Raw genomic sequence first — 26859 nt, 5'->3', positions numbered from 1 at the left:
CGTCTGTTTCCACTTTAAGCTCTGAGACAACCATTACTTCTTTCGTGAAAATTACAAGTTAGATTAAATACTTGTTCAAACACAAAAACTAAATGCAGATGACACAAAAGGTAAAACCAATATATTCAGATTTATTTTAAACCGCATACATACATACATATACTGTACATTTCAATGAAAAAAGGGGAGAGAAGGTTTCATTTGGTCCAACATTTGGTCGTTACATGATGCACGTCCCGTCATTCAGGCATTTTATGGACTCCATCTGCTGCGTCATTGCCAGAACTTCCTGAAATCCTGTGCTGAGTCCAGACATGTGCTGGAAGTACGCCTCCTTCTCCACCTGGACCGACAGATTATTCACCCCGGCGTCTTTCAAAATGGCCGTCACCTTTGTAACGGGGGAAATCACACAGACCAATCAGAAATGTCAATATCCTAACTTAAGATTTCCTTTAGGGCGCATGAATGTAAAATGACCAATAAACGAACACAGATCCAGGAGAACTGTTGTTAGCTGGTATGATGGAGTTCAGTCCTCCGATATGAAGTCCTGCAGAGAGACATCAGCATGACTCTGGATTCTACAGTTTGTACCGACCTGCTGTATGATCCTCTGCTCCACCACATCCGCCATGATCTGGAGGTGGATGGTCCCTCCGATCACGTTGGCTGAATGCCTCCAGAAATGAGGGTCTCTGTACGACAAAACTCCTTCGATCTTCTCAATCTGAAACAACACCACGAAAACTATTCAAACATGGGTGATGATGTTTTTACTGTTGTCAAGGCCAATGATAATGCACAAGACCTTTCTTGAATTTGGATGAGAGTACTCTGCTTCAGTAGATCGTCACTTGTTTCAAGACAATGGGACATTTACAGCATAAACACAAGTAAAAAAAAAAGATAAAAATAGAGAGCAGGCCGAGGCATTATCCTCCTATTTTGTTAGTTTAAATAGTTTACACTTGACAGGCAACCGTGGGACATATGGCATGTATTGTTGTTCATGTAAGTACAGTAGTTAAGATATGCTATACATGTAGTATATGCTAATCTATCTCACAAACTAGAAAATAGCAAGAATTCCTGGATCTCACCTAAAAACTAAAGACTCTCTTTGCAAATGGCAAGAATCAAACAAACAGAAAACAAAACACACAACCTCCTTTGTGGAGTTAAAAGGCATCACATACTACTGATTTCACTTGTTACAAGGAAAGCAAAACTTACACTAAACCATCTAATTTGTCCCAGTGGAAAGTTTTAGTGTGTTAGTTTAGTGTGCAGCTAAACCCTCATCTGTTAAAGAAAACAGCAGTAACGTTGTCCTCGTCGCGTGCGACTCCTCACCTTTTCCAGCGCGCTGTTCAGCTCCTTCTCGTTTTCTGGGGGACTTCGTAGAAGAAGAACCTCGCAGGCGTCCTTCAGCAGCGGGATGACGCTGAGAAAAATAAGCGTGGCGATGAAGAGCGAGCAGATCGGGTCGGCGATCAACCAGCCGAACTGACGGATGAGGATGGTGGAGATGATCACACCGACGCTGCCCAACGTGTCAGCCAGGACGTGGAGGAAAACACCTGGAAGGAAAAAAACAACAACAACATGAGAATAATATCTCGCTACAACTTCCATTCCACAACATTTATTTAGTGCATCAACGGAAACACACACCTCTCATGTTAGCGTTCATGCCTCCACCCCCGGAGCCATGGGAGTGTCCGTGCCCGCCGTGCCCGTGCCCTCCGTGAGAGTGGCCGTGCCCTCCGTGGCTGTGCTCGCTGTGGGAGTGGCCGTGGTGCGAGTTACCGTGGTCATTTGACGAGCAGCTTTTGCCGCCGCCGTGGGCGTGAGCGTGAGCGTGACTGAAAGCGCAGATACCCACCAGGTTGACCAGTAAGCCGCCCACAGACACCGGCTAGAGGAGACAGAAAAAGCACCACACACAGAGTTCAGACTGAGTGATGTCTGGCTACTTGATGAATGACCAGTAAACAGCTACAATGAAAACTAGTGCTGGATATCATCAAACACAAAAACTATACTTTTTGAGATAACTTGCTTTGCAGAGGAACAAAATATCAGTTATAAAATGTCCATACAGTCTGTGTTTAAGGGAAAAATAATTACTTTCAACAAAAGCTGTATGTTAAGGTAAAACCTTTAAGTGAGCGGTTATGTTATTCTCTATATTGGTGTTTGAATGTTTTTATTGAGGCAGCCAATAAAGGGTGTGATTTGGATGAGGTTAAACATTAAATGCATTTTATAATCTACTGTCCATTTTATCATGATTATTAATTCATTTTTAAAGAGATTTTCACCAGTGATTGAATACAGCGTCTCCACATCTAATAAAACAGGGGAACTTTTAAAGAGAGATTTTAAATGTAGTTCCTAAGATTGTTAATACAGTTCCCAAAATGCAACTGGAGAGGGAGGGTCTAATGAAAATATGCTGTTATTGTTTCTAATACTAGGCAAAGCACCTGTTTTGACAGACTTACCAAACATCATGAATAAACTTATTAATACTACTTAACAATAATGCCAAATATAAATATCTGGGGAGCACAGTGTATTTGCAGATACCTAATATTATATGAAAAGGTAAAATCATGATCAGACGTACCAGGACGTAGAACATAAATGTGACTTAAGTGCATCAACAGGTTGGAGCAAACGCACATTCAGTCAAAGGCCTGAACATTAAGCGGTAGCTGCAGTTTACTCACAGTCAGCATGTCTGTGTTGATATTGGGAGGATCCAACACGCGGGTGACTGACTCAACAAAGACAAAGAAAGCGATGACCATCAGGAACAGGCCATTGATGAATCCAGAAAGTATTTCCACACGACCATACCTGCCAAAAAAAAAAAGAATAAGAGTCCATTTTGAAATCCAGCTGAATATTAAAATGCTTTACATTTTTCCAGCGTCTCCTACGAAAGCCTTTCCGAATGTTCTTGATGGACGTTACCCGTAGGAGAAGATCCTGGTGGCTTTCCAGCGCGTCATGAGGGCCGCAAACAAGCCGAGGACTAAAGCGGAGCAGTCAAACAGCATGTGGAAGCCGTCAGAGATCAGTCCCAGACTGTTGGTCCAAGCGCCATAAAACAGCTCCACAAAGGTGAACGCCTGAAACGTGCAGAGCAGCAAACCTTACAATCACCTCAAAATGCAAAGTTTCTTTGAGTTGGAAATATTAAATAAGATGTTAGAGGAGAGCAGGAGCAGTTTGTAGGGAATATCCCGGCGATAACCGTCTTATTAGATTATCAATCTCTATTGGACATTAATAGACTTTACAAACTCAGAACTATTTTTGTAATGACTTCACTTTTCCTGCATACTCAACTGAATCTCTAATAATACGTCCTGGGATTTACGTTTTATTAAGAAAGCTTTAATTTGAAAATTAGAAACCCATAAATATCCCTGGCAAATCAAGTATTTATGTGGTGCTGCCAATTTTTAAGTGTTTCAGTAAATTCCCCGACTCCGATAACATCCTTGAATAACTTTTCCCGACTCTGTGCGTACCAGGTTGAGACACAGGAAGTAGAAGATCTGTCTGGAATCGTATTCTTCGAGGATCTGTTTCAGGCAATCTTTGATGAACCGTGGGAGGGACTGCGATGTGTGCTGCAGGGCGTCACCCATGAAATTGTACAGAGGGGTCCCTTCAGGCGAGTAACCCACCAGGGTGCCCCTATGACCTTTCCTTGACGGAGATGAGAGAATGCTGGAGGCTGCAGGCGGCGAGGGAGGAGAATAGATACACATTTAACATAAGTATATGGACTGAAAACACCAGGAATTTAGCTTTTTAGTGAGAATGGTGACACACAGAGGTACATAAATACCCATAAATGCTTTGCCAGTGCTGCTGGGTATGCACGCCAAAGTAGTGAGGCTCTGACTCCCACAGCCTTTACTTACACATGATGAAGAAGATGGCGCTGACGATCACTCCTCCCGAGAGCACATGCTCTGTGCTGACCTGCTGGGGCGGCTTGCTCATGGAGCGCAGCTGGTCGGTCAGCGGGTGAGTCCAGAAGTTGGCCAGCAGCAGGGCGCTGAGGACGAGGGCGATGGCGCCGTAGCGGGCGCACCTCGGCGTCTCCATCTTTGTGTTGCAGATGGCCTCCACGTAAAACTCCAGGATCATCACGGAGAGGATGATCATCCCGAACGGCAGGATGAGGGCCGACCACGATTCTACTTTACTCTGGTGTTGAGACGGAGTGAAAAAGCAGTCAAACAAATCATGCGAGTGACACAAGAGGAAGACAAAAATACTGTGAGCGCGAAAAGACATAGAAGACACACATGGCCTGCGCACTTACTTCTGTGGTCAGCGAGAGCACTATGACCCAGGGGAGCAGCACAATAGCCGAAACCAGGTTGTCAAGTGCATAGAGGCGTTTCGCACCACCGACTTCCACCGACAGTTTCCTGGAGACCGTGTGGAAGCCCACCTTCAGGCACAGGGAGGCCACCAGCAGCACTACACCCCCCTGAAGGGAAGACAGAGGGAGGAATTTCATTTAGAAGGCAGGACTAATACTTTACTATGCTTCTGCGAGCAGCGCTGAACATAAACTTGAATGCATGAGACGGCTTTTGCTTACTTTATGATCTGCAACCCCTAAAAACGCAATGGCTGTGTAGAGGAAATGAGTGAGCGCGCTGTCATGATGTCCCTCGGCTGGTTTGAAGACGAGTCAAGGCAGACACAATATAAACAGAGGTATACAATAAACACCAACACATCAGGCCAATGACTGTAAAAAAATACAAACAGCTGTAACCGGCACACGCCACGAGGAGCAGAGGATACGGTGCTCCGCCATCTTTGCCATGAGATCGTCGTTGTCGAAGAGGAGGAGGCAGATCACGGCGATGATGAAGAGAGCAGTGCCTCTGGTCTGCGTAAGGTCAGACAAACCAAACAGAAACATATTTCTACCACAGTGATAGATTAACCTGAGGCAGTATACACAGTGCAGCTCAGGCATTTAATGCAGGGGTCAAATTTGGTGAACTTGTGGCCTCTTACCTTGGACGGCCCCCCTCCCGAGCTTGTGAACAGGACGCCGAGGAGAGCAATGACCACCACATCGCTGTGCTCAAAAAGCAACAATGTCCTGTGAAAAAAAAGAGACACCGATTTGAAATCACACACTAAACACAACAGAGTCTGCATGAGCACACAGAAAGACGTAAAACACACAATTACAACCACACACACGTGCTCACATGCTTGCACGTAGCATTGTTGCCTTTACAAACTTACTCTGAACGCACATTATTGGTGACATCTTACCTTAGAGGTCCACAGAGAGTCAGACCGAAGAAGCCCAGGAGGGATATGACACAGCTGAAAACAGCATGCTTTAGCAACTTTATCCACTAAAAAGAAAACAGATTATTATTATCTTTAAGTGGCAATAAGTCAGATTTCTTTTGAGTGAAAACAAAGGCATTTTCCTGTATTTTCCAGTGTGCGCCTCGGATATGTCGAATGAATCAAGAAGCAAGAGCTGGATCACGCACAAATAGAACAAGGAAACTAATTACACACACCTGTCTTTTTGAGATGACTTTGCCAGCCGAGAAAGGCTTTTGAAAGAAAAGCAGAATAACAGCACTCCTGAGGAAAGAGAAGGGTCACGGTCAGCACGTTGTCACCCGCCATAAATAAAATACCTGCTGTTATAATAATACACAACAAGTGTAAGTTCAATAAGCGGGTGATACGAGTACGTACCCTAATTTTAGTATGAAGATGAACTGGACAATGTGAACAACTTTTAGGATGTCATAAGATTCAAAGATCCCAAGAGCCTTCAGGACCTTCGTGACAATCAGTAACACTATGTATCTGGTTAACCTGAGAGAAAAAAGACAAAGAAGAGATTATTAGCATACGAGGGGGGAAACAATCAACGGAAACAGGTCACCATAGGTTAATCAGCTACTCAATTGATGTGCTGAGACTAATCGTGAGATGCAACATAAGTAATAACTCAGACATTAATGGAAGATCAACAACAGACACATACCTAGAATTGGGCACTTCGACCATGCCCAGTTTGCCCCCGGACAGTACGTTGCTGCTGTATTTGTCTTCCATCTTCAAGCACCTAAAGTCGACCAGTTTGAGTCCAGTTGCAGTATTTATGCCCCTAATATCCTAACCATTACTGTTACATGAATAATGAAATTAAACCACAGCCCATTTAACGTCACCGGTAAAGAATACGGCCGGGCTGCCCCATGCTCTTATTCATTCTTAACTCAATATCTAAAATACACTATACACGAGCATAAACCTTCAGTCAGTTGACAGCTTTCTCTGCCTGTTAGCCGGTTAGCTAGCTAGCTAGCCAGCTGGCATGCCAGTTGAGTTAGATTGTATCCAAAGTTTCTACAACACGGTCGTCTATGTACGATGTACGTCAAACAACTACATGTGCTCTCCTCGTTAGAGCTAGATAACGAACGAGTCCTCGGTTGAGCTGACCACAACAACAGTTAAGAGTCCGTAATGAAAGGATAAAACATCCAAGCTGGCAAAAAAGACACAGCACTTCCGGACACGGTAAACAAGTCCACGTCACGTGCGTTTATCATTCGCGAACGTCACTCCTGCGCAGTTCAGATTTATGCGTCGAGGATGACGACGATGGTAGAAAGTAACGAAGTAGTTAAATATAAATGATTGTGCTTGATTTTAACTTTATTTTATGGCAATCTGTAGAAAGCTGGCCGACTTCAACGATGACTTATGTTGTCTTTCGTTGCAATTTTGAGACGTTTTAAAACAAAATCATAAAGGGTGTTCGTGTTCTTATGGGAGCCCGTTTCCGCTAGTAAAGAAAGACGATATTAGGAATGACAAATAATATAATATCAGAGTTAATATTAGATACCAAATCCATATTACGAGATACTGAGCCATGAATTTGATTTGGGATTACTTAGAATATTGACTTCTGTGTCATAATTTTGTCAAAATGTTCTCAGAAATGTCAAAATTGTAAAGATTGTTTCATGTTTTTACTATTTTTTCTCAAACAATCATATTATTTACTTAATATATCATAATCTTGACTTGCAAGGTAAATATTTAGACTTCATATTTCATGGTAAAGTCCAGATTTTGATTTACTACATCATAATTAATACTCAACATTTAGATGTTGACTTAAAAACAAACAAGACAACACAACTGACAAACAACACATGAGAGCAAAAAGAGAAACAGCAAACAACAGACAGGAAGTGTATGAGATGTTCTTTATTGTTGGTCGGATTACATCAACTCAATCAATTACACAGACGTTATTCATAATCATTTTAAAAGATTTCAGTGGCATCCAATGGACAAGCTGGCCTCCACTTCCAGACAGGTGGTTTCAACAGAATTTCAGTGAGGTCCACACAGTTGAAGCAGGATTTTCTCATAATGTCCTTTAGTGTCTTCCTGTGAAACAGAGACAAAGATGTGATCAGCAGACATACTCTGATATATCGTCAATTTGTTTCTGGACTGTCTGAGTGAAAAAGGAAAATTCTAATATTTCATAGGTGTGTCATTTTACCAGTATGTCCTCTTGTAGGCTGAAATCATACATGGCCCTGTATTCCTCCACAATCTTCTTCAGGTCGACCTCAGAGCGGCTCACCAGCACCCTGATCAGTGTGTCATCACATGTGCCGTGGCCCTGTGAGAACGGAGCAAAGGTTTGTCCGCTGAACAGGTATAGCGAGCATGCAAATCGCCTTACTCTGCAGGTTTACTACACACTGTGGATTCATATTCAATATGTTCATGATATATTGGGTTATGTACCATTGCTACATACTACATCTGTGTGTTGATTGTTTGCAGAACCAATCACTACAGTCGAGCAGTGTTTTCCAGAGGTTGACAATATTTATGGTGACCAGACCTCCAAAATCTAACATTTGAGAGTAAGCTGCACAACAGGGATTTATTTACAAGCTCATTTATGATTTGTAAAGTCACATTTCACATACTATTTGTATGTGAATGCAGCATATTATGATGGACCTTTCAATTCTTGCCTTATTTCAAATAAATCCCCGAAGCAGGCATTTGAAAGAAAAACACAAACACGACAATCAAGACATTATCCAAACTACACAAGCAAAACTTTAAATGAAAACTGCATTCAGCACAGAATGTCTGAAGAAAAAGAAACACACACACACACACACATGTACTCTAACATGTGGTGAGAAAGAGACGGACATATCCACACACACCTTCATAGCCAGATGGAGCTTCTCTGCGAAGAAAGCGGGTGTGTTCCAGGAACATTTCACTAAACGTGAAAAAGACACAAACATTCCCAGTGAAAATATGCAGCGTGCAGTCGCTGCTGTGTCCGACAGCTCACAGTGTTTCTTTATTTGCTTTCATGATGTTTCGTGTGTGAGGTCATGATGTGCCACACGCTGGAGACTGGGATGTGCAGTTAGTATCATAAGCATTGGGCATATCCTGTGTTCGTTTCATGCACTTCTCTTCACTTGCGCTCCAGATGGAAAAAAGATGTTTTGCAGTGCCTTCGTTTGTTCTGGTTCTTTTCTAAACACTCTCCCTCCAGTGTTTTCTCTCTGGATACCACATGTTACATGAATGAGACGCAACAGTGAAACTATGCTAATTAAAATGTACAGAGTCCAGCCCGTTTGTCCTTGAGCATGGACATGTCCATCTGTCCAGCCATTCATTCACCCATCTGAAAATAATTGTGGAAAATATGTCGACAACCGCTGGCCAGATTTCCATAAGATTTACTGTGGAAATTCAGGGTCTTTGTGTTGGATTTTGGTCCAGAGTCCCAATGATGCCAACTTTTTCACATGTACACAAGAAATATTAGTCTTATGCGCAAGCTTCCCTTACATTTCTGAGCAGATGCCAACTCCCCAGATTATACATCCTTTTAATCAATTGTTGGCTATAATGTGGATGAACATCGCAGCCTGTGTTCTTGTTAACAACTTCTCCATATAAACATCAGTGGAGCAACACTGCTTGTCTACGACAAAATAAGTGCTTTAAAGCCCATGAAAACATAGTTTCAAACTATAAGTATTCCTGTACATAAATATTACTACATTTGCTACAAACGCAGTTAAAGTTTGGGAAAAAACTTCCATAGTTATAATTTATTCAGAGACTAACACTCGAAAGTTCAGCTTATCTGCTTCTTAGAGAGTGTGTGGGAGTACAGATTTGATTGACAGTGGCCTGACACTGGCAGCAGAAGCAAACAACCCACAACTTGTATATGTATCTTATGTTGCTGAATCCAGAACAAGAGAACTCCTCAATCATAAAAAGTGAAACCAAATGTGATCAAATCGAAGCCTCCATACCGATGTCAATGAGACAGTCCTCAATGTCTCCCTTAAGCTCCATGTCCAGGGCTTTAGGCAATGTGACGTCACTGACGGTGGCGTAGTGCTGGAATGCTAACAGGTAAACAGACAAACAACAGGTATTTATGGGTAAATGGGCTACTTGTCGGACAGAAAGCAAACATTTCGTCAAGGTATGAGATCATTGCGTGTACCCCAAACAGACATGAACTGCCATAATTGATACTCTAAACAAGCATTAATCTGAACTATGGAGCATCGTCATGTGGAAAGAGTATGTGTGCTTAAATAAACCTTCACTTGATACATCAATCTAAACAACTGTTTCTGTTTTCCTTCAAATGAGTGAACCGTGGATGATAAAGATAGTTTAACAAAGAATTATTAGCCTACTTTGCTCCGTATTGTTCCTCCACTGCTGGGTGTGTTCCACCCATTACCTGACAGAGTGCGGTTCCACCTGTTTTTCCAGGTGTGTTTGTGTGTGTGTGTGTGTGTACTCTTTGAAATAAAGGTGTTTGGCAGATTCAGCCTCTGATGAATCAACCACAGCTAAAGCATTCCGACATTTCAAGCACTCACTCTTTGCGAGCTGCTTCGCGTTCCTCGTGGTCAGGATGTCGATGAAGGCAGAAATGTTGATTCCTTTGGTGTTCTCACCTGCCTCAAACAGAATCTACGGGTAGAAAACAGTCTTATGTTTGAATGAGGATTTGCTGACACGTTGAATGTTTTTGAATAGTTCAAAGTAGATTTTTTTACCTCTGCATCCTTTCGGGCCAGATTGTTGTCGACTTCCGTGCTCTCGTCTTTGTTTGCTTTCAACATGGCCAGAAGGGCCGTGGTGAAGTCACCGCTGGTCTCATCCTCAATAACCTTCTCCAGATCTGTTTCGTACTCTGAGGGACAAAGAGCATTTCAGCACAAAGACAACAGACTTTGCACTAACATATTTGGGACAAGGTGGTGGTTATAGCTGTTGTTTAGAAGTTTAAAGTCCTCATGACTGATTACAGTGCTGCACGGTCTAAGAACACGGTGTTGTTTTACTGCTGGCTGCACCAGAGACACTCAGGTAAATACCTCAGAGGTTACGTTAAATGTGAAAACCTTTCAGGATCTCAGAGCTCAGCATGTTCACGAAAACAAATAACAGAGTAGCTGCATTGAATCCGGCCAAACCTTCTTTGAAGACCCTCTGGATCTCTCGAATGTTCTGGTTTGACCTTGTAGCCAGAATCTCCACCAGGATGTCTTCATGTGTGCCGAAACCCTGTTAGAAAAGAGCAAATGCTGAGTGTGACTAAATTCAAAACATTTGTTTCATCGGACTCTTTAAACACAATAACAACATAAGTGGTATACAAACATGATCCATATTGCCAACAAATGCCAGATACAGCTAAGCTAAACTACTCAAATGAAAAGTAACTTTGAGAGTGAGATTTGGAAATAATTGATGATAATGATACGTATATAGTACATAAACCGCTGAGTTACCTTTGTGGCCTTCCTGAGCAGGTAGGCATCGAAGTGGATCGGATCCATGAGCAGGGCTAGAGATATGTCCTCTAAATCTGACCTGAGAACAGACTTCAGATCTTTATCCAGCCTCTGCAAGACACAGGGAACAGCAGCATGGCAGCATGAGGGTTCAATGGAATCATGGCATTTCAAAACAGACTCCGACTGCTGCAGAAAGTTAAAGCCATCATGTGTGTGTGGTTGTTGTTGTTGTATTCTGGAAGATTATACCATCTGCCACATTATGTATATTTTTGATACAACAAACAAGGGCATGTCTGGAAAGACTACATATATTTTGCTGAACAGCGTCCACTGTTGCCACAAGTCTTGATTCTCTTGAGATATTCTTGAGTCAGGTGCTTTGAAAACGTCAGCGAGCTGAACGGTACCACTAGCAGAACACAGCAAACATGTTTCTGGTGAGGTGTGCATGTTTACTTTTGTGCTAAAACCAGTTAAATGGTTCCGTTTAAACCTTATTTTGACCAATTAAAATGGTCATCTCTGACGTAATATAACATACTGTAACAATAGCGCAAATGGACACTATAGTCAGAACACCGACTCAGCAGTGTCAGTAACACATTATTAACTATTTAGCCACTATGATGGTCGTACCAGACAAAGCACAGTTGTAGCAGCAAAGCCCTTGAGTGTATTGAATTCACTTTCAAAAGCTACATCATCTTTCTTTAGGTGGAAATAATGAGACACAAATAAAACAGGTAAACAACTTATACAACGTAAACCAAGTGGGCTGATATGAGAAAATAAGGACTGCAAACGTAGCTTTAATTTCAATGCAGTGGATCTCGGGTGAATGACTTGTTGCCCTCACAACATTTGACCTTATTTGTTTTGCAAATCCCTGAAAGCTGAAAAGACTTTACACTGCGAGGTCAGAGGGAGGTTTGCTGGACATCTCACGTGTCAGTGTTTTTTCCAGACCTGCGTTCAGCTTGTTCCTGTATTATTCATTTGACCATACTCGGCTCTGTCTTCATGAGAAATGAATCCCTCACCTTCCCAGTGGACGCTTCATAAACTACTTTGATCTTCTGTCTCTGCTCGTTGCTTCTCTTCACCAGGATGGCAATGATCACATCCTCGTCCACGTCTGTGAGAGACAAGTTGTACTTTAGCTTACTTTCTTTATTAAAGCACAGCCTCTAAGACAGACATTTGGAGTCCTGGGAGAATATTTGGGTCTTTAAAAAACTCCCAGGTTCATTTAAATGATGAAAAGCAGAGGAGCAGCTTGACTTGTTTTTTTCACATACACCATCTGCAAAAACATCTAACCCAACCTTGAAAGCATGAGAACACTCTTAAGATAACATGAGCCCACACACACCTTTACTCTCAATGGCGCTCTGAAGAGTGGAGGCATCTCGGCTGGCATTGAAGTTGGGATACGGGGTGACTGTTCCATAATACTTGGGTTTGGGTTTACCCTTCACCTAGAACAGACAGAAATACAAATGTTTCACTCACCAATGGAAGTCTACAAAGCTGTAGATTATTTTCAGTTTTGAAGATGGTTTTTGATTCAGTCATTTTATATGAAAAACAATCAAATTCAGAGGGAATCCAAATACTCAAGTTCAAGCACCGAAGATTCTCATTAACTTTCAATTGTCTGTAAAATGTAAATGTTGATTTGAATTGCAGGATTAAAAACTGGAGGACCGTCATGTTAAACCCAAACTAAACTGTGGTTAGCCAACAACAGGTGTATTCTCCTCATGAGTAGTTGCTCTTTGTACTCACATTAACGGTGTCATCATCAGGGTCTGTTTTTTTACGGATGACATCTTTGAAGAATTTCTTGAAGAAGGACATGTTTCCTTGGCAGTAAAGTTATATCCAGAAACAAAAAAACTATTTCTGTAGAGGGTAAAAAGAAAACAAGAAAGAAAAATAAATCAACTTTAAAAGTTGATTTAAAATATTTCATATTGAAAACATTAAAAAAACCTCACCTGTGCTACTGCAGACGGTCTTCACACCCCAGTTTGAAGATCTCAGGTGTTAGTCTCGGTATTTAACTCTTTTTGCAGTGGCTCCACCCAACTCTGTGCAGATGATTTTCAGACAGGTTTATTTCCACCTGCCAAGGATCGGCCGGATCGACCAATCGTCTGCCACCTCTCAAAGACAGCATTCCTGCGAGGTGACAGAGGTTCGGTCGCTTCTGACAGGTTCGGCGACTCTTCTGTACGGGCTTGTACTGTACAAACAACGTATCAATCACACACACACACACATGGAGGGGGCAGTGATGAAGTTGACTGTAGCACATATTTTAAAGGAGCTGGTGAAGAAAACACTCCTAAACTACTGACCTGAGACTCCGCATTGTTGGTCTTGCATTACATGACTGAACCTGATGTTCCACATATTCTCTTGGGCTGATACTGCTGAAAGGGAACTCAACTGATTTTTCACCTGTAAACAGACGTGAAACAAGTTGTATAAAGACTTTTCTCTGTGCTCTCTGATGAATTGCCTCAAGTGATGTCACTTAAGTCAGTGTTGGCTGGGGAAGAAGACTTCAAGTTTGAAAGTAAAAAAACCCATCTTGGGGTGAGGAGTTAAAAAGAAGTGAGCTTACCAGACCTCTGTAGCCGGCTCCTCATCTCTGATGGAGCTTGAATCTCCAACCGAACTGTCGGTGGGCAAGTTGCATTGTGGGTAATGTATTTTTTTTAAGGTTTTGACAAGAAAGAAGAATGCGTGGAATAAAAATTAAAAAAAAAAACGATGTTCCTGGTTCTCCTGCATCGTTCTTGGTACTTTTTTTTAAACTGTCCTTCTGGAATATATATATATATATACTTTTTATAAACATATATAACTATAAAAAGTTGGATAAAAGATGCTATTCAAAGTTTTTAAACTTTATTCAAAGTCAGAGTCATACCATGAATTACAAAGTCAGAGTAAATGTGAGAGAAAACCAAAAAGCCCGAGCACAGACATCACCACACAATAACATGTTTCTGTGAGTATTGCATATGAAAGCAAAAATACACAATGAGTTGTCTGGATATATGAAAATAATCTACAAAGTGGACGCGATGAAATCTATTATTTCATTCATCAAAAACATCTCAGAGTATTATTTTTGTGCTATTGTGCTTGGCCCAAAGCAAAGACTGTGTTTAATGGTTGTCAACATTCCATTCAATTTCCAATTTTACTGGAACTATGTATACAATGTACAGAGAGACTGTGAGATGTGGTTCAAAGCTCCAGGAAAAGCTTCTACAGAGTTATTTTGTTGTCAAACTATTTTTTCCAAGAATGAACTTTTTCGCTCGAATCACTGAGTTTCTTGGGCACGTAAAGTTCCTTTGGGATGAACAAAGCTCAATCCATCTCATCTTATCAGAAGCACTGTTGCTATGGTTACCTGCAGTCCAATATAGACTGAGCACTGATTTAGAACATTGTTGAAACAAAGATGTGCTGATATTGTCTGCATCGTTTCTTCTTACTTTTTGTTCACAGTAGAATTGCACAAAGTAATGCTTCCGCCCTTTATGTTAAATTTGTTGTCTCATTTGAAGAAACTTTATTGCAACACGCAGTGCAGTGTGAGCACCGACATCATGGCTGATCAACATCCATACAGTGTGAGTATAAAAGCATGTTGTGGCCGCGCAGAAAGGTCGGATTGAAATGCGTTGAATGACTCAGGACCCTCATGAGCGGAAGCACGGATCAACAACACATTCTTTCTTCATGAATTATAAGTTACTGAAATATAGGTTTTTACAGCATTGTGTTGCAAAACCTTGTCATTACAAAAATGACCACTTAGAACTGTTGATGTCAGTAAGGAAATATGAAGACCTAATGAAGGTCCTTTTAACTGAAATGCCACAATCTCAACACCTTGTTTTTGTGACTATTCATGTCACGTATTCGAGACATGGATGAACTAAGATGGTCTGCGGCATGAACACAGCCTGCAGGGATGTGATTCTCTCATACTGTTATCTCGGAGGGGGCCCCCTCCCACGGCCTCTGCCCGGTCCAGCACCCGGCGGTGGTCCTTGTCCTCTTGGCCCGGGCGGCCGGCTCACTGGCCCTCGAGCGTTGGGGTTGGGCGATGCCAGAGTCACATCTCTCTGCAGGTTAACGCCTTTACCGGCTGTCCCAGGCCTCGTTTTAGTTGGCTTTGCTTCTGGCTCTGGCTTCTTTTCTGTTCAGACAGTGACATATCAGCTCAATATCTAGGTGTAAAGTCACACGTTTGAATTGAATTCAGAACCATATAACACCTCAATGAATGCAGTTCACTGACCAGGCTGCGGTGGAGGAGCAGGGGGCATGAGGGATCGGTTTGGCAGCAGGTCCTCCAGGTCTTTCATGACCTGGTTGGTGCTGTCCGTGTTGTTCCTCCGGTTCTTCTCTTCATCCCGAGCCTGGACAGACAGAGACGGAGGGAGACAAGGAAAGACAGGTGGTTGAGAGAAAAAAATTGGGTTAAACATTTCACAGACATTCAGGAAGAGAGAGAAAACAATAAGGAGGAACAGAACTGTTATGTTAAATGAGTCTTTAACGTTAAAGATATCAAAACAGTGCTTCGAGGATAAGGCTGACAATCTTCTATATTTTTGTTATTATTTAGAAATGAAATGCGTCTCCGTCTCTCAATACTTTCCCTTCCCTGTCTATGGCTCTCAGCCCCAAGCCCCATTGGTTCCTACTGAAGACGTGAATCTTTAAAAACTGTTCACAAAAGTTTGATTTATAGAAAGGCTCGGCAGTTTCCTAAAACAGCACGTCACTGTTGTTTTTATAAAACGTTGCTCAAACACGAGTAAATGGTGCGTATGTTGGGGATTCTTTTTTTTCGGGTGCGGATTCATACAAATTTCAGCCTGTTCTCCTTCTCAGGGCGTCAAATACCGACGCGTTGTCCCGCCCCTCTGTGTCTGAAACCGACGCAGAGGGCACTATTTAGTGTCTGTATGAGACGCAGCGGGCTGTCAAGTAGGTACAATGTAAACACGTCTGCGTCATTTGATAGACACTCAGAGAAAATGCTTGGGGAGTGTGATAATCTAGTATAAAGACCAATAAACCTAAGAGGTTTCAACCAGGACTTTCAACCAGCAGACCAGTGTTTGAGACCAGTTTTGAGTTATTTTGTTAGTGAGAATGTTCGCGAGATGTTTTCTGTACCTATGTTGCTAATTAGCACTGAACGCCGAGCCTTAAACCATGTAGCTAGTTAAAAATACTTTGAGCTGTAAGTTGCACTTCTTTGTTATCAGAAGTATTTTGGTTAGCTTATTCCATCAGGTCAGTAGTTTGCAGCTCTGTGCACCAGCCCACTCCTGCATAGATTCAAACAGTGTACACCACTTGTGTCCCCATCCTCTACTTACCATCTGCATCTTCTTCTTCAGCTCCATGTTGGCGTTTTGATAGGCCTCAGACACTGAGTTCAGATAGTAGATGGCCAGTCTGTAAAGGAGAAATTATGGGATTTGTCATTTTTCAGTGGCTGCAAAGATACACATATTATGTGTGTGTGTGTGTGTGCGTGTGATCCACTGTGTCTCCTCTACACTCACACCATGAGCAGTACAGCTGGTATGATGAGGCCTGGGTTGGCTGCATAGCTGAAAAGCGTCCCCAAGAAGGCTGGCAGGTCCAGGTCGATAGTCTCCATGATCACATCAAACATCTTCGCCTTCCCACTGCAAACATCCACATGGTCAACATGTGTGTGTGTGTGTGTGTGCTTGTGTTTTTGTGTTTTTTTACACGTCCTCTATGTATGAGTTCTTTGTGTGCGTGCTGTTACCTGAAGGGTCCGCAGTCAAAAGAAGGCGGCAGGGTCATGATGGTGTAGACGACGGGCAACAGACTGAGGAAGAGGATGAGGAGCAGCAGACCCATGTAGAAGTTGTTGGACTTGGAGGCCTTGAAGACTCTCTCGTGTGGGACGTTGGTGGCCATGACAGCCCAACACTGATAGTACATGGAGCTGAGGAGGCGCAGCACGTTGATGCCGACCAGCCCAGGAGCATAAAACGCGCCCATCCTGAAGCACACAGAACATGGCAGCACGGCATGTGATTAGATGATGTGTGACAAATCATTAAATAGGAAAGCTTGTTAATTCTGTTTAAATGATAACAATGCCACTATAAGTAAGTCAACGGACAAATAAAGTTCTTACCAGATCATTCCTTGATTGAAAACCAATCCAAGTACATTACCGCTGATGTCAAACTCTCCATATGACGGCTGAAAGTGAACGGAGAAAAGGATTACTTACTACTTAGAGCAGTTTAATAAGTCCCCAGGTCAGCAGATAGAGAGCCGGATTTCAGGTAAGTTTAGACAAAAATAATAATGATATCACATCAACAATATCAGGAGTTGAATCATTCTGACAATCCAGGTTTTTAAATGAAAGATGTTTTCTTAAATTGTCGTGTCACCGTGTGTAAATAACAAAATGATTGATGCTGCTTTGGTTTCATGGACCTGGTATTGTGCATGCTGCCCCACCTGAATAGAACAGAAGCTGCTACTCCATCAAAGCAGGGGGGGGGGGGGGGGGGGGGGGAGTTCACTACTTACTGAGCTATGGACCAGTTTTAGAAACACTCTCAGTAAACCTTATAAATGCTTCAGCTGTCGGACTCACAAATCCAGCCTCCAGGTCCCAGCACCAGCAGTAGTTGAGGAAGCGAACAATGACAGCACGAGCAAAGTCACCGATCAGGATGGTCAGGTAGGACACCTGGATGTCCGACACCGTCAGCTTCACAAACTCCTGGAACGACACACATTGAGGGAAGTGAAACGGGGACACAGGGGTTTGTGCCTCGGTTTGTCTGATGACATCCGTCAGACAGATTTTTGGGGATTTTTCTCACAATGCCGACGGCGGTCTCCCAGCAGGGTCCTCTGATGACATTGCCGGGGTTCATGGGGGGTGGGGTGGCACCGGTGCCGTTGAGCAGGAGCGTGTAGTTGGCGTAGTACTCCTTCATGGCCCAGATGCTGGCGTTCTTAATGGAATCCTCTTGTTCCAGCTACGGGACACAAAGTGAATCAGTCAACAGTGACACAGGTTTAAGTTAACTGTGACACAAACAGAGACACAAGACAAAACAATGCGGACTTGAGTTTCAATTTATACGCTTTTCTAATATATTAATGGTTCTACAGAAATAGTACACGTGGGTTGATTGAGAGACTGTATGCTTGGTTATACTACTGACATTCCCCTCAAATCTTGTGGACGTTGAAAACTTCTAGGCTCACATACACGCGCACTGCTGCTGTACCTTAGTGTTGACCTCGTCAAACAGGGCGAACAGAAAGGTGTAGAGGTTTCCCAGGAAGAGGGCGAAGATGCGTCCGAGCTGCCACTTGAGGGCGATTCTTGGATGGTAGTCCTCCAGCTCAGCGATGGTCTCAAACAGGGGAGGACACACCAGCCCCAGCAGAGACATGATGAGCTCCAACTGTCCAAAACACAATCACCAAAAACATCTTGTTAGATAGACAACACTATTTTATTTGCCTATATTTGTCTCTCTGTCTCTGTCTCTTTTTTTTACATATTTTGTCACTGCTATTATTAGAGATTTTTCGGCTGAGTGGCATGTGATGATGGAAAGTCTTTCCTCTACTGTGTTTGTTTTGTCATATGTGTGTTACAACATTACCTCGTTCTTCTCGTACCAGCTGAGGTCGGTCCTGTTCGCGAACTCCTGAGACCTCTTCACCACGAAGTAGATGAGGTACCCGCTGCCGCCGAGGCTGCAGGTGATCAGGAAGTTAGCCATGACTCTGAGGAACCTCCGCAGGTGAATGTTCTCGTCCTTCTGGTTCTCCTGCTCATCCACGATGGACTCCTGTTCTCGTCAGCAGCAGGAACAGAAAGGATTTGCAGTCATTAGCGGTGTAGCAGTGAGCTCAAATGGGACAATCGAGTGGACTGAAAAGTACAGCACACGTGCGTATATCTTTCTTGTAAAATGGTTGGTATCGGTTACCTTGAAGCTGGTGGTGATGGAGGCGTATTTGTTGTCAGCGGTCTCTGAGTTGCCAATGAGGTAATCCCAGCTGGTGAACATCTTCCAGGCAAACGTGAACTCGCCTTCGTCTCCGTCTCCACCGCCGACATCAGCGTTCTTGGCCATTCTGAAACAAACAAAACAGCCTTCCTGATGGGCATGTAGGCAGACAAACCTGTAAATTATTATTAAATAAAATGTTGAACGAGTGAATTCAAACAATAGTTTCATCTTGATGTCTTTACGTTCCGTTATCCCCGTGTTTGTTTGACTGCTTTGTTTTGTCACATTTTAAAAACTAAATCAAATCAAATCAAACTAACAGCAAATTTGATCCGACTCAAAAAGACAGTAAATGTATGAAAAGCAACCATATAAAGCAACCCGAGCAGGTCGCTGCTGCACACTCACGTGCGGATCACGACCATCAGGCTGTAGCCGAAGGTGCCGATCCCGACCATGAGGTAGGACAGAGGCAGCCTGAACTTCAGCAAGCCGATGGTCCTCTGGTTGTTGTAATAGCCGTAGAACAGGACTGAATATTTGCAGTAGCCCTAAGAAAAAAAAGGACGTTGTTACTTACTTTTTGCATTCGTTTTGCAACTCTGGGAAATGAAGGGTCAAATAAAAAGAAACGGTGTGGTTTAATTACTTAACAAGCAAACTGAAACTTCTCTCTCGGGCTGTTGTGGTTGAAAGATTAGAAAATAATCAGTAGCAAAATAGATTGTATGAGCTGTGCAATCGAGAGAAAGTTATTTACTTTTGGACTTACAGCATCACTTGAAAACGCATGCGCTAAAGCCATTGAGGGTTCGGGCTGTTTGTATCATCACATATCAGACTCACGTTGAAGTCCATGAGGACAGAGTAGTCTTGAGCGGTGGCCTGGTCTGGAGTAGGTACAGTCTTCCTGGGAATGGACCCGTAGGGAAGGCCCATCAGAACCTGGAAATAAGCAGGAACATTTTAATTGATAAACTGAATTCCACATGTCACTCTGTAGGTGAGCTTTCCTCCTGCCATCAGGGCCCCTAGGGCCCCTAACACCCTGCCCATTAAAATAAAGCTGGCTGAGTCAGCAGCATCTCTTGATTTATTTTCTTATATCGAAAAGCATTTCCAGATTTTACTTAATTTATCTGCATATTTACTGGATTTGTATTATTTCTGTGTTTTTATTTACATTAATTTCACAGTAAAAAATAAATAATAAATAGCTTGAAGTCTTTCAAACAAGTAATTCTTTGCTTTGTGAATGGATTTTACTCCCGCTTTATGATTCAGTAACCGGACATCATTTCACCTCAGGGATGACCACCAGTCCAAAAGTGAAACCAAAAAGGACCAGGTTCATGCCGTACATCCAGCGCAGGAAGATAAAGTAAGACGCCACAGATGACCCAAAGTGACCTGAAGACATTGAGGGGATTTATTAACTCAGCATCTGTCCACTAGGAGTCGCAGTTCAGCTGATAAACACCGCTGTGTGCTGTAAACACAACTTACTTTCCACATCTTTGATTTTCCTCTCCCACGGGATACAGGCTGTTCTGAAATTCTCAAAATCCCTCTGGAACTTGATCCATTTCTGGGATAAAAAACAAACATTCAAAATGATTGAAGGAAAACACACACAAACAAGGAAAGAAAAGATAGAAAGTTTGAATTTTGAGCTGACCTTTTTCATCATCACTTTGTAGGCGAACCACTTCCTGCCTTTCCCTTTGCCCAAAGCTCCCTCAAACTTATCCACAAATTCTTGAGCCTCCCTGTGAAGAAACAAGGTCACGTGTGAGATGAATGCTCATTAGAGGGAGCTGTACTTCTAGACCCACAAGTGCACGTTTATAGTTTCAGAAGCAACGTTGTGTGATATGTTCAAAGCTTTTGTAATGTAATATTTCAAGTAGAGGTGATCATTGAACACATGCTGACTTTCATAATGTGAACATACATTTTTAAAATCCAATTTACCAGTTTTATATTTTCACTTGTGAATTTTCCTCTTTGACATAAGATTATGGTTTCACTGTAAAACAAATGTGTTGACATGTACTGACGGGTAAAATGAACCCAGATATTACACCTACAAATTTCATTGAAATTGCATATGATTCATTCTCATGTCAAGGCCGGATACATGGCTCAGAGATTCTGCGACGAGCTGAGAAACATTTGTCTCAAGCTGGAAACTAGGTCGGGTGTATGATTACTTCAGGTCTACGAGCCTCCTCTTCATCCTCCACGGCTTGTTCCTGATGGTGGCAATCAACTTTTTCTTCTCCTCCACTTCCTCCAACAGCTGGGCCATCTCTCCCTCTGACAAGGACTCCTCCTCCTCAGAGTCTGAGTTGGAATCAGATGAGCTGGAGCAGAAAAGGGGCGATGGAGAGGGAGAAGGGAGTTTGTTTGTTGAAGCAAACACAATTGTGAATTACTCTTTTCGCTGCTTCAGGCCAAAAAATATTGATGTTAAACAGAGAAAACAAGACGAACACTCAACAGCCTTGCTGGCGGCTCTGTGACACTTAAGCACACTGGTGCTTTGAGCTGAATGCTAATTCTGACAATGCCATCCCTATAGAGCAACAATGCTACCGTGACTAAAGAAAATCACTCTGGCTGATCAAAAACTGTATACGTGCAGACAGGTACTGAGGGATTGCAAGTAGGCAATGTTTCATTTTGACGGGTCACACCGTCACACGCCAAAAAGGCTGAGAAATATTTAGGGAAGGTGAGCACCTAACAAGCATTGTTCTTATAGTTTAGTAGCTTGCCATGAAGTTTGTTGTAGATATTCATGATGGTTGGTATATCCATATGCTTTCTGCACCAAAAGTTACAACTTTGTACACTGAAAACTACAGATTTCCATGTATTAAGCTGGGAGGGTTATTCTATGTATTGGAAATGACATTGTCCATTAAAGAAATGTGGATCTTGACTTAAAGGCCCTTGTTAGAATAACTAAAATACCTGACTTCTTACCTGTCATCCTTTTTCTTCTTCTTCTTGTCATTGTCCTTGTCTTTCCCCTTGTCTTTCCCCTTGTCCTTCCCTTTGTCCTTCCCTTTGTCTTTCCCTTTGGCATCCCCCTTCTTACCCTTACTGTCCTCCGCCTCTTTCTCTCCTTTCCTCCCCCTTCCCTTCTTTCCCTTCTTTCCCTTCCCCACATCGCTGTCCTCGTCATCACTGTCCTGAGCTTTGCCTCCTTTCTTCCTATTGACTGCTCCTTTTCGCTTCTTCTTGGGAGCCTCGTCCTCACTGTCATCCTCATCATCATCGCCACCCCCACGTTTCTTGGTGGGCTTCTTCTTGTTCACCACCCTGCGACCCCTGGGAGCTTCATCTTCGTCATCCTCGTCTTCGTCCTCACTGGCAGGTTTTTTCCCTCGGCCTCTTCCTTTTGCACCTCCTCTTCCGGCTCCCTGTCTCCTGTTCGCTCTCTTCTGGGTGCCGTCGTCTACATTATGACCAAATAAAACGGACAAAATAACGCATTTGGTATTCTTGTTATTTGATTGTTAGACAACAATTATTTTCAAATCAGTTCCATGACGCTGTGTTTTATCCACTCACCATCACTGCCACTCAAATCAGTGTCAACCTCTATCTCAACTGAGGAAGGACACACAAAAAAGCAAAACAATCAAATTCTAGAACAACTCAAGTGACCTCGAGCACATTCATCAACAATGCCAACAATTACAATTGTGTAATGTCAGTCAGTCCACCACTGTGGTCCAGACGGGAATATGTCACTAAAGGATTGATTGTTGTACAGACATTCATGTTCTCAACAGGAACTGTAATAACACTTTATCTCACCTATCAAGTCAAAATTGTAATTAGTCCAATACTTTGCTAGATGATCAAGTACCTGCAAAACTAACATCACCCTCAACTGCACTTTGTGTTCAATAATGCTAATTAGCATGCTACGGTGGAGAACATTGTAAACATTAACGGCTAAACATCAGCAAGCTAGCATTCTCATTTTGAGAATGATAGCATGCTGATGTTAGCATTTAGCTTAAATACAGCGTCACAGAGCTGCTAGCGTGGCTGCAGCGTAGATACAGACATGCACTCGCCTACATTTACCAAAGGAAAGGAATGGTCACCCTTTCTTGTAATTTAGACTTTTGTGTCTATTAATCGTTGTCTTAGCTATCTCATTATTCTAAGACATTTCTTGTACACCTCTCCAATTATTTATTTTTGGGGGGAAAGTGAAATGCACTTATATTCAAATTTCAAGAACTTTCTAGAATAAAGTTGTAAGGTAATAAGGTAATAAGGTAGTAAGGTAGTACAATAGTGAGCTCCCATATTCTGTGATGGGGCCTACAGGGTACTGAAACTTGAAACGATTGGATTCTTTTTTCTTTTACTGGAAACACAAATAATGAATGATATATCATTGTACGAGGTGTTACTCAACACATTACATATTAAAAAGGCAGAAACACGCTTCCTTTTTTTAAAAACACTAATGTAAGAAATGCTGAAAATTTCAATTGTTCCAATAATTTAGCTATTGCTGAAAAAGTTATGATATTCCCGTCAGCCTCAGCTGTACTTTGTGTTTTGTGCTAAGTAGCAAATGTTAGCATGCTAACACTCTAAACTCTCTGTGGAGTTGTTGAGATCTAGTTGTACTATGAAGCTGCTTTTTTATGATTGGGTCTCCAATTTCTTTACAAAATATGCAAACTAGCACCCAAACCCTTTGAAAGTATCTTTAACATGCATTTGGTATCATTTCTTTAACTCGGCCTAAACGTAGTTCCACAGTGGATGGAGACTAGTGGAAATAAAAGTAGAACCTGTGATGATAGCTACAAGTCCCTGCTTGTGAGAACCGAAGTCCACACCTCTGGCATTAAAGCATTTGATGTTGTATAAAGTCTGTGAGTAGTAAGTGTTCTTAAATTTTACTGCACAAATTCTTCTTACAAATTCGTTTTAACAGAGGAAAAAAAACATTTCTCTTCTGAAATGAACCAGGTTGCATCACACATTTGTATGACCTACACAACTGACATCATTATGACCTAAAAAGCAAATGAATCCAACCCTCTGATCTTTAACTTACCATCATCGTTTGAAACTGTATCTCTTTTTCTCGGCATGATGAAAAACAAAAAGCGTCCGTCCCCTGTATGCTCTGCAGCGCTGGCCCAGTCTACACCCCAGCAGGTTGGATCTTCCTCTCTCTTGGCTCCACGCCAGCAACTCAGGTATCTGACAGCGCCGTCACTATGACGACTGCTGCATGTGACCCGCTCTCAACAGGTGTTCTTGGACAGGTGATAAACTATATAGAATACATCTTTAATCATTACTACATACATCCTGGGGTCACACCACGGCTCATATCAGGCCCTTAGCTCTTAAAATCCATTAGTGTGGCTCTACTTGATGAGGTTTAATGTAACCTGCGTTGTTTTTCCTAAATGGACACAGGACGATCTACAGTGCCCAGAGACACTCTCACTCGTCTTGTTATTGGAGACCACACACACACACAGACACACACATGCAAGAAGACCAGACGCCCTAAAGATTTAATGAAGGTTTAGGTTTCTCTCGGTGAGGCTCATTAGGCAAAGAGTAAATACTCTGAGATGACTTTGCAGTTACAGTATTTCTGTTTTGACCTTTTTTTAAAAGAAACACAGCAGGTATAGAGTCAGCAAACGAACACCAGAGGCCGACGACAGCTACCTGTGTGTGGGCCGAGCTGAAACCGTCCGAAGAAACGCCTCATATAGACTCATTAAATAATAGAGTGGAGCTCATTTTTCACGTCCAAAATGATTCCATTACATGCTTGTCAGTTCCTCACAGGTGCGACGTGGATCACACCCTTTCAGACGGGTGCTGGTGCACATGTGAGTGTCACATCTGCTGCATTCCTGCCCACCTGTTCAGGGAATATGGGCACAGCTCCATATGTTGAGAAAGTGGTGTAATTAGTTGATCCTATTTAGATCCTCTAGCACTAATGTAGTTCACCACACAGACCAAGCATTTCTTCAACCTAAAGTGGACATTTTGTAAGTTTATATATGTATTTATATATTTTTAAAGCAAATTAATGAGGGCTTACATGCATGTACACATTGGTTTGTATGTATTAAGCTGCCAGTATGCTCCAGAAATGCTTGTTGAATAGCTTTTAGTTCATCTTTACACAGGTATATCCGTCACTTGTTATGTGAGCAACTGAGTGCAACGCTATGAATGTCTTCCATGAAATACTGTGCAATGTGTGCCTTAATCCCCATATTTAAACAATATGGAGGCCTGGGTCTAATTACACCTGCATTACATTAATAGAAATTTTCTAGTTGTAAATCCAGTTCTTTGAATATGTCTACAGGCGGAGCCTCCATTATGTAAACCAACAGCGATTAGTAGGTTCATTTTGTAATTACCCTATTATTTAGTCTATAAAATGCCAAATGCCGTGAGTGCAGTCGTGTCCCTCTCGATACCCGCTGCAGGAAAATTCTGTTTACAAGAACTAAACAGCTGAAAATAACCATTTCGTTCAAATCTGGACACGTTTGTTATCTTGACATGCATTTCTAAAGACATGCATGTCTAAAAAACTAAACTACATCAATATTTCATGCATCACCACCATGAAAGATGCATGAGCAATTAAAAGTTAATGGATAGTCTCACAAATGCTGCATTATTACTGAACATCTGTGACCGAGCAACAAAGCATGACAAAAGTACTGAAAAATAAAATACAATTCAATGTAAAAATCTAAAAATGCTACTTTAAACACGTTGTATTCCATGTACATAGTCAGAATTGGGAACATTAAACTCTAAATATGACTACAGATCCTCTTGCGATGGGATCACATCAGCCAGGGGCGTGAAGTCAACTTCCTAACTTCCTACGCCCAAACAGTGTTGACTGTGTCAGCTCTTTATATTTGCAGTGTTGGAGTGCATGGTCTTTATTCACGGGGTAAATCTTTATATTAGTTTATATAGTTCCATCATTTCCACCAAATGAACAATATGTGTAAGTGTAGTCATGTTTCGGCTTTTGTTTTAAAGCTACAAATTGTTAAATGGGATTATACAAGTGTGTTATGCCACCTAGTGGCTATTTATTGGCTGTAAATACTAACCAACTGGTTGTTTATAACAAATAAGAAAATATGCACACCACATTAGAGCCTGTATATTAACACATCAATTATTTGTCACTTACCCATTCCCCAGAGTGAGAACCTTTACTTCAAACACTTCTTTTATGCTTTATAGATGTTCTTCTAATCCAGTCTAATAATTGTGCATTCATTGTGAATAATATAATTTTACGTGTCCCTGGAACATGATTAGCAACCTGACTGACTGAGGAACAGAAGTGTGTTCATGATATCACGTGCTGCTGGTGAATGAGGATACGCTGTGCGTGTGTGTATCAAAACATACAGTCCTTATGTTGAGGCAGGGGAGCGGGTGTCATAACGTGACCCGAGGCCACGCTCATTGCAGCAGATCCCGTTTCCCCTGCAGAGACACCAGTCACATAACAGATGAACCGCCTGACATTTACTTACTGCCGTCTGTCGGTTCATCTGCTGATGTTGCACCGAACGTCTGTTCCTGTTAAACGTAAAGTATCTCCAGCAATCAGCAACACAAAAACAATTTACGTTGATAAAAAGCACTACAGGTAAAAGAAAAAAAATATATGTATTTTGATCTTGATGTGAACCGTTCCTGTTAAGACAGACTAACTGAACATTGAATTGGTCACATTTCCTGAATGCTGTTTGTTCCAAAGTTTACACTCAAAGAGA

The 26859-nt window shown here is 42.1% G+C and overlaps 3 protein-coding genes across 3 annotated transcripts; all 3 read right to left on the bottom strand.

Annotated features, from left to right (window-relative positions):
• Positions 1–118: 118 nt before the first annotated feature.
• On the bottom strand, positions 119–6584 carry slc30a5 (solute carrier family 30 member 5). The gene is made up of 16 exons (XM_079178443.1): positions 6074–6584; positions 5779–5901; positions 5595–5661; positions 5335–5420; positions 5068–5155; positions 4849–4936; positions 4640–4716; positions 4355–4525; positions 3948–4236; positions 3549–3757; positions 2986–3143; positions 2739–2868; positions 1678–1921; positions 1357–1583; positions 602–730; positions 119–391 (listed from the first exon to the last, which is right to left on the bottom strand). The coding sequence occupies exons 1-16, from the start codon at positions 6142–6144 to the stop codon at positions 221–223; spliced, it is 2328 nt and encodes a 775-aa protein (XP_079034569.1). The 5' UTR covers positions 6145–6584; the 3' UTR covers positions 119–220.
• Positions 6585–7291: 707 nt separating this feature from the next.
• LOC306710182 (annexin A1-like) lies at positions 7292–13029 on the bottom strand. Its single transcript, XM_079178587.1, has 12 exons — positions 12938–13029; positions 12726–12842; positions 12310–12415; positions 11978–12072; positions 10929–11042; positions 10611–10701; positions 10191–10327; positions 10011–10104; positions 9426–9521; positions 8304–8362; positions 7616–7738; positions 7292–7497 (listed from the first exon to the last, which is right to left on the bottom strand). The coding sequence occupies exons 2-12, from the start codon at positions 12795–12797 to the stop codon at positions 7441–7443; spliced, it is 1044 nt and encodes a 347-aa protein (XP_079034713.1). The 5' UTR covers positions 12798–12842; positions 12938–13029; the 3' UTR covers positions 7292–7440.
• A 1927-nt stretch (positions 13030–14956) lies between these two features.
• Positions 14957–26268, bottom strand: tmc2a (transmembrane channel-like 2a; the record flags this gene model as incomplete). Its single annotated transcript, XM_079179270.1, has 20 exons — positions 14957–15165; positions 15268–15388; positions 16361–16439; positions 16550–16675; positions 16783–17022; positions 17161–17228; positions 17635–17763; positions 17867–18025; positions 18281–18460; positions 18665–18853; positions 18995–19142; positions 19427–19569; positions 19865–19963; positions 20322–20428; positions 20525–20606; positions 20697–20787; positions 21232–21384; positions 22010–22484; positions 22601–22639; positions 26265–26268. 20 exons carry the CDS (start codon positions 26266–26268, stop codon positions 14957–14959), a joined length of 2841 nt encoding a protein of 946 aa, XP_079035396.1.
• Between the last annotated feature and the right edge of the window lie 591 nt (positions 26269–26859).

This window comes from Pholis gunnellus (genome assembly GCF_910591455.1).
Source record: "Pholis gunnellus genome assembly, chromosome: 18".
Classification (NCBI taxonomy): Eukaryota; Metazoa; Chordata; class Actinopteri; order Perciformes; family Pholidae; genus Pholis; species Pholis gunnellus.
This window is presented reverse-complemented; position numbering and strand designations above follow the sequence as displayed.